At 40.4% G+C, this 7,319-nt stretch overlaps 1 protein-coding gene across 3 annotated transcripts; it reads left to right on the top strand.

Annotated features, from left to right (window-relative positions):
• The first annotated feature begins 1,782 nt into the window (after window positions 1–1,782).
• On the top strand, window positions 1,783–4,527 carry LOC147863185 (Acyl-CoA N-acyltransferases (NAT) superfamily protein). Of its 3 annotated transcripts, none has more exons than XM_087321895.1 (4): window positions 1,783–2,326; window positions 2,690–2,742; window positions 2,886–3,050; window positions 3,445–3,483. In XM_087321895.1, the coding sequence occupies exons 1-4, from the start codon at window positions 1,883–1,885 to the stop codon at window positions 3,446–3,448; spliced, it is 666 nt and encodes a 221-aa protein (XP_087178021.1). In that variant the 5' UTR covers window positions 1,783–1,882; the 3' UTR covers window positions 3,449–3,483. The 3 variants fall into 3 exon arrangements, with proteins under 3 accessions (XP_087178021.1, XP_087178020.1, XP_087178019.1); XM_087321894.1 differs by lacking the exon at window positions 3,445–3,483 and adding an exon at window positions 4,009–4,527 and having other exon boundaries at window positions 1,792–2,272; XM_087321893.1 differs by lacking the exon at window positions 3,445–3,483 and adding an exon at window positions 4,009–4,527 and having other exon boundaries at window positions 1,793–2,326.
• Window positions 4,528–7,319: the final 2,792 nt, after the last annotated feature.

The following is a 7,319-nucleotide window of genomic DNA, read 5'->3' as shown; positions in this document are numbered from 1 at the left end:
GCACTACCACTTCATCCGGAACCATGTCATTGCGGGGGATGTCGACCTTCAACACATCAACATGAATCTTCAAACGACCGACATCTTCACGAAAGTGCTAGGAGATGACAAACTTCGGCAATTCATGTTGGAGACACTAGTGGAGCCGAAAGCGAATGAATGAGCAAAACCAAAGCTGAAATCGGACATCAAGGCCGAAAGCCAACTTACACCAAGTTGAGCTTGAAGGGGCGTGTTGAGAATCAAACTCAACTAGAGTGTGAACAAACCTTAAGAACAATGAAGTGTGTGAACACACACCACTATGTAACAATAGCTAATGTGTCATCGACTATAACTTCTATGACACATAGTTAAAGAGTTAGTTAAGGTTTCCTCCCTTTCCCAAGAAGGTCGTTTTAGTGAGAGAGTAGAGAGAGGGTGACCTTGTAAGCACCCTCCTCTCTTCCTTTGTAACAATTGGTTGCCTTTCATATTCTTGTGAATATACAATTTCTGTTTTTCTACCTTGTGTCTATCTTCTCTCTCTTCTCATACACACACACACACATCTCTAATCTACTTCTGCACAACGTAATCATACACTTGATTATTTACATGTTGATCCTACCCTCGTAGAACCAATGGTCATATTCACAATACCACATGTACCATGGATGTTGAAAATGAGTTGTTCCAAGGACTCATATCGCAAAGCTAAATAGTATTGCGGAAAGAGAAAGTAACGATTGGGACTTCTTGAATCACCGAAATTATTATCCCTTCTCGAAGAATGGGACACTTTGATTCATCCAGGACTTCTAGCCAATTAATTAAGTTACCATTCGTAATGCTAGAGTTGGGCCAAATATGGATGAATTTGTCGAAACCTTTACAACAAACTCTATTTACTCGTTTGGAGATCTCCATTTAGGGTATGACTAATTTGAACTAGCCTTAGATAGCGAAAATATCACCACTATGCAAATTCCCATTGGGTTAGTAAGGATGAGACTAGTTTTGTAGATTGTCAATTTTAAAGGTTCCACTTCGTTATTCGTCAACCTTGCTACGATGAACTCGGGTGGCTCATATCATGAATATGATAAACAAAGAACTGACAAACTGCATTCCGAATTTCACGATGCCTTTCCTCAATGATATTCATGAATCCTATAAAAGGCTGTTCGAAGTTGGAGAAGAATGCAACCCCAAGACAAAGATAGATGTGGGTGCCCCGTTTCAAGCCATATCAATGATTTTGAGATGGTATTTCAATGGTTAGAAGGTGCGGCTTTAAGATTCTCCGGAGAGAAATCGGTGTTCGGGCAACGAGAAATAGTGGTGGCTGGACATCTCTCTTCTTTGGACGAGGTATATGTATTATATGTGGTCCGAAGCCCTAGCGGAGGGAGGGAGGAAGGGATGGCATGCGATTGGATTTGGAAAGAAAGAAAGAAAGAAAGGGAGGGAGGGAGGGAGGGAGGACACGCAAGTGCAAAGTCATGGAGAGGGGAGAGGAAAGAGGAAAAAAAGAGGAGAGATTTTATATAACCCTAACCCTAACCCCTAAACCGTATACATATGTATATGTACATACATACATACATACATACATACATACATATATGTACATAACCAACCTCCTCTGCCAAACCCACCAACAGGATCCTTCCACGTCAGCAGCTTAATCGCAACGTGGGAGAATTTCCCTATGTCCACGTGGCGCACGCGCAGATGCCCCGCCCCCGTCGGATGGATGGATCCACTCTCGCTGTCCTTCCTAGGGTTAGGGTTTTTCCTCTAATTCCCTTTCTGCTCACTACTCTCTTCACTCTCTTCTCTTCTCTTCTGTTCTGTAGGATTAGGGTTTCCTCTGTATCTTTGCAATTCTGTCTTCTTCATGTCGACTCTTCATTTCGTCATAAGCAGAGCTCCGTTTGATCTACATTTCGACTGTACTGCTCCAACATCGCTATCGTATACTGTTGCTAATCACAGAAAGCTTCATGCTTACCGACTTGGATTTCCTCAAGAAACGTGGTTAAAACTCACATCCAAAGCTTCCATCGCTCCAGTCTGTCCATGTTCTGCCTCTCCTATTAACGAGGTCGGACTTGAACAAACACAAGTAGTAGAAGAAGCAGTCATTTCTTTTCCACAGGTAATTAAAGAAGAAGATGCTCAGAGGAACGCATCAGGATTTCTCTGTGTTTCTCATGGGTGGGGAGTTCTCCTTGTAAACCACAATGATTTAGAGATGCTTCGAAGATTTGCTCAACTTCAAGCACAGGTCTTCCATACTCCAACACCCTTTCTGAACGATTTCTTCTTCTACCTCTTCAAGGTTTGTTTTCTTTCTTCTGCTCATACTTCCACGACAATTACACGCTCCTAGCATTTTCATTATTTCTCCCAATTCCATTGAAGGGTTAACACATTATAATAACAACAATTTTCTGAGGAGCGGGTTGACAAAGGCCATTTAGTTTTTTCCTCTGTGTGTGTGTGTGGAGGTAATGGAAAACTCAGAAGGGATTCCCTAGTTCTTCTTGCTTGGTGCAATTATTAAATTACTCCACAATTTCTTCTCAGACATTTCTCATCTCTCTTTCGCTCTCTCCATATATATACATATACATATACATATATATATATATATATATATATATATTTGTCGTTGTATCGCTGAATGTTCTTCTTCATGCAGGCTGAGGTTTTGAGCAGTATCCTATACAAAATTCGCAATGCTGGGCCTAACAGGTGTCGTCTCATTGTTTGCACATTTTTTGCTTAAATTCTTGGCATACATTTAACACATCCTATATGTTTGCATGCATTCATATAAAGTCATCTTTAATGGATGCAAGTTTGAAATATCTTTCTCTTTCTTTGTTCAATAATAGGTTTGCATGTTTAGCTGCAGTACCTGATTCAGCAGAGGGTGGAGGAGGGAAGATAGTTGGTGCAGTGGATGCTGCGGCTATGGCTGATGCAAATGTGTTGATGTGTTTTCCTGGTACAAGTGAATACTTATACATCAGTGGGATGGCTGTGGATAATGCATACAGGTGCTTCATTTAATAAATCATAAATAGATTGAAATGCAAGCATGTTTATGTGTGTGTATGTATATATTTGATCGATCATTGGGAGATAAGAAATGTACGTGCTTGTAGTACTTGTGTTGTGTTTTTGTATGTATATATTCGTTTGATAAATAATAATAGATATGAAATGAAATTCTTGTGTATGGAGATGTATGGCTTTTGTTTGTATGTACAAAGGAGGCTATCTGGTCATAGTCAAATTGGATGCCTAAAACTCATGATCATCACTTCAGTACATTTGATGAGCAAGGTTCTTAAGAAATAATGCACAATGAAGATATGTAACATATTGTCTGGCCCAGGAATATGAGTTTTGTGTTTTGCTGGATTTTTAATTATCTCTGCTTGAATGAAGGTAATGGATATTTGAGTTTATTATCTAGGGCCCAAAACAAGAAGAAGGCAAAACATGCTCTGTAGAAGTGTGTTCCAACATTATAAGAGTAGATTCAAATCCAAACGTCGAGTTATATGTGTCTAAAATTCAAATATGGCTTGGTCGTTACCATGCATTAAAAGCTTATGTTGCAATGTATGATGACAAAAGTATTAAAACAAAAGTTAAAACAAAAATCACTATCGGATATGGGCTATGTTCCTAGGATAACCTAGTCGCATTGCATGCATCAAGTTTCCATCAAATTTCCTTCAAATGGTTGATGTCCTTATATTGTAGATTCTTATACTTTGGTCTGAGGTTCACATGGCCATCATTTGAAAATGAAACCGAAGAAATAGAAATGAAGAGTAGTTATTTTTCAGAGAGCAAAATAGGATAGATTCTTATTCCCTTTTTTTCTTGTTTGAATCTCTCATTTTATGGGTGTTTTTATTTATCTATTTATGTTACTTTTATTTAGCTAGAGAGGATTATACACTTAGTGCTTTAAGAATTATCGTTTATTTTTTCCGAGATCAGAAGGCAAAAGGTAGCAACTGTTCTACTTGAGGCTTGTGACTTGATAGCATCGGAATGGGGTTTTGAGGTTCTTGTGCTTCAAGCCTATGAGGATGACAAAGCAGCAAGGTTGCTATATGCAAGAAATGGCTACAAAATCATCTCCATTGACCCATGGTGGCTAAGCAAATGGTTTGGTAAGAGGCGTCGAGTCGTCTTAGCAAAAAGTGCTTCTCGGTGTATTATAGAATAGCTTCATTACATTCCCTCTTATCTCACATAGTTATATGGGGAAGAAGAGTCTTTTTGCAAGATTGTGATTCCTACCCATTGTATTTATTTATTGAATCTCTTGACGTAAGGTGTAATCCGTTGTTGCTTACGACAAATGGGTAATGCTTCTCAAATGTATTATAGCACAAATTAAAATTTCCTATTCCTACTCCCAATGAAAAGCAGAAAAGGATTTCACATGAATGCAACTCTGATGCCCCATTTTTGTTATTGATGGAAAAAGAAGTATTTAGTCGGCTTTGTTTATGCAAATGGTTTGTATTTTATTTACAAGTGGAAACGTTTTCCTGCATAACCCCAAATGTATGTATAGATTGAAATACTGTTGAGGACTACATGGATGGACCTTCTTAGATGGGAGGCTGGGGTTGGGATGTGAGAAATGGTAGGTTTAAAATAATTCAGTTGTATTTATACAGCAAACTCATGTTATACAATCATAATGATGAGCGAATGTTGGAGCGAAAGATTGCCCACGGAGCAATAAAATGTCTTGGAGCTTTGTCCCGTTGTATTTTTAGGGAAAAAGGTGATGGACACATTTCCATAATAATATCAATGAAAATGAAGCTGATGTTCATAAAAGAGGGTAGGAGACATGGTGGTTCAATAGAAAATGAATAAAAGTGTCATTGGTTTTGGGCACATATGACCTTTCCACATTTTGTGAACCAAACCTTGGTTTTGGTTCAACATTGTACATTGAAAATTATCCATGCCTTTTTTATAACCGATGCAGTGTAGTCATGTATGTGTGAGAGGTTTAGAGAACTTTAATCCTTGTTACAATATCCATGGTCTTAAAATAAAGCACAATGTGAGAAGTAAATATAGTTTAAGAACAATTGGGTATTCATTGGTACGAAAAATGCAACCGCTTGTTGGGAAACAAGTCCCTTCGGATGGGACGCATTGAACAGCCGGTTCCGGACGAGGAACCGTTTCAGTCGGAAGACATTCAATAGACATATGGAAAGCATTCGGAAACCCAATCGAGCCGTGGCCAATTAGAGGCTATATTTGTAAATAGCCCATAGTGTGTATTAGTATAAATACACCTTGGGCAAATCATTATATATGTGTGTGAAAGTCAAAGCGTGTGTTGTCGCAAAGTTAGTTATCACTGTACACAGAGTTGTAATCTGTGTGTGGAGTAGAGAGTGAGTGTGTGTGCAACCATTAGTTAGACGAAGATGAGCTCAAGGTTGTTGCCTGTGAGTCTCCTTGTATTCTCTATTCTTATAGTGGAAGAGTTCGGAGTCTGTCGGCTCCCGTGGTTTTTCCCATTACATGGTTTTCCACGTTAACGTCTTCTGTGACTGTGCCGTTGCATCATCTTTGTGTTTAACACTTTGTTTTCCCTACTTCTGCTTGTCATTCGGTTGTGTCTAAGTCTCATTCCCTAACAATTGGTATTAGAGCAAGGTTCATAACCTTAAGTGAAAGAAAATAGAAGATTCATTCGGTGGAATGTTCAAGCTAACCGGCTCCAACTACTATGTGTGGAAGTCGAAGATGCGGGATATGCTTGTATGTAAAGGTGTATGCTTGTATGTAAACCCTTCTTGACAACTAGGAAACGCCAGTTGTCACATTAGGAAACGCCAGACCAGAAGGGAAGAATTTATCCCTCGAGACGGTGAAGTCGAGCTTGTTAAATGAGAAAGCTCGCAGAAAGGACAGAGAGTCCATAACCGACTCGAAGGCCTTAGTCACAAAAGGTGACATGAACTAGGGAAGAGGCCGGAATAGAAGTCCCTAGAATAGGGAAAAGTCAGGGACGAGGTCAAAGTCGAGGGGGAGGCCCACTTGCTTCTATTGTGGGAAGTCGGGGCACTTCTAAAAGAATTGTCGACACTTCCAGAAAGACAAAGTGGGAGTTGATGGTGTAGAGCAGAATAAGATTCCGGATAGAAAATGCACCTCAATGATCTCAACAAGTGAGGAGTTGTTGATTAGCGAGCAAAATGAAGTGAACCTTGTTAGCGACAAAATGACGTGGGTGGTCGACTTCAGAGTGTCATTCCACTTGACCCCCGACCGGAAATGCTTCTCATCATACACAACCGGAGACCACGGTTTTGTGGAGATGGGAAATGAGGGACCAGGAGCATGCCGAATCATCGGTATTGGAGATATGTGCTTGTTAACTTCAACTAGGTGCAGATTGGTGCTGAAAAATGTGTGACACATTCCGGAGGTCAGATTGAATGTGATATCAGTCGATCAGCTAGATGTTGAAGGCTACACGAGTAGCTTCCGGAATGACACTATAAAATTCTACAAGGGAAACCTGATTGTGGCCCGAGCCCGAAAGTCAAACACATTGTATTTGATGCATGCCGGATTATGCTGGGAGGAAGTAAATGTGGCAGCCAACACAACCAGTGAGTTGTGGCACAAGAGGCTATGCCACATGAGTGAGAAGGGGATGCAGAAGCTTGCCGACGAAAATCTCATACCGGAGATAAAGAATGTGCATCTTGAGAAGTGCACCAATTGCTTGGTTGGAAAGTAGAACAGAGCCTCCTTCTGATCCAAGCCCCCGATGAGGAAGAAGATGTTGTTAGAACTCGTGCATACAGATGTATGTCATGTAGATACAAAGTTTCATGTTGGTTCACATTATTTTGTGACCTTCATAGACGACTACAACAAGAAGTTTTGGGCTTCCGTATTGAAGATCAAGTAACCAGGTGTTGTTGGTCCTCAAGGATTTCCAAGCGAAAGCCAAGAGAGAGACTGACCAGAAGCTGAAAGCGGTTCGAGAAGACAATGGAGGAGAATACCAAGGGTTGTTTGAGGAGTATTGTCGATTGAAGGGAATCCAACTTGAATACATCGTGCCGAAGATGCCAGAGCTGAACGAGATGGCTGAGAGAATAAACTGGACTGTCATGGAGAGAACCTGGAGCATGCTTGCACATGCAAAACTGTTCAAGGTGTTTTGGGTTGAAGTGTTTATTGAAGTCATTGGTGTAGTTCTCTACTTCGGCCAACCACACAGAGAAGACCGCGAGCGCTTCGTCTTTCGACCT

The sequence above is a fragment of the Azolla caroliniana genome, unplaced genomic scaffold (genome assembly GCF_043228905.1).
Source record: "Azolla caroliniana isolate FFs.n. ecotype wild unplaced genomic scaffold, voAzoCaro1.0.p SCAF_6, whole genome shotgun sequence".
NCBI classification, from domain to species: domain Eukaryota; kingdom Viridiplantae; phylum Streptophyta; class Polypodiopsida; order Salviniales; family Salviniaceae; genus Azolla; species Azolla caroliniana.
Note: the sequence above shows the minus strand (reverse complement) of the source record. Positions and strands in the feature narration are given on the sequence as shown.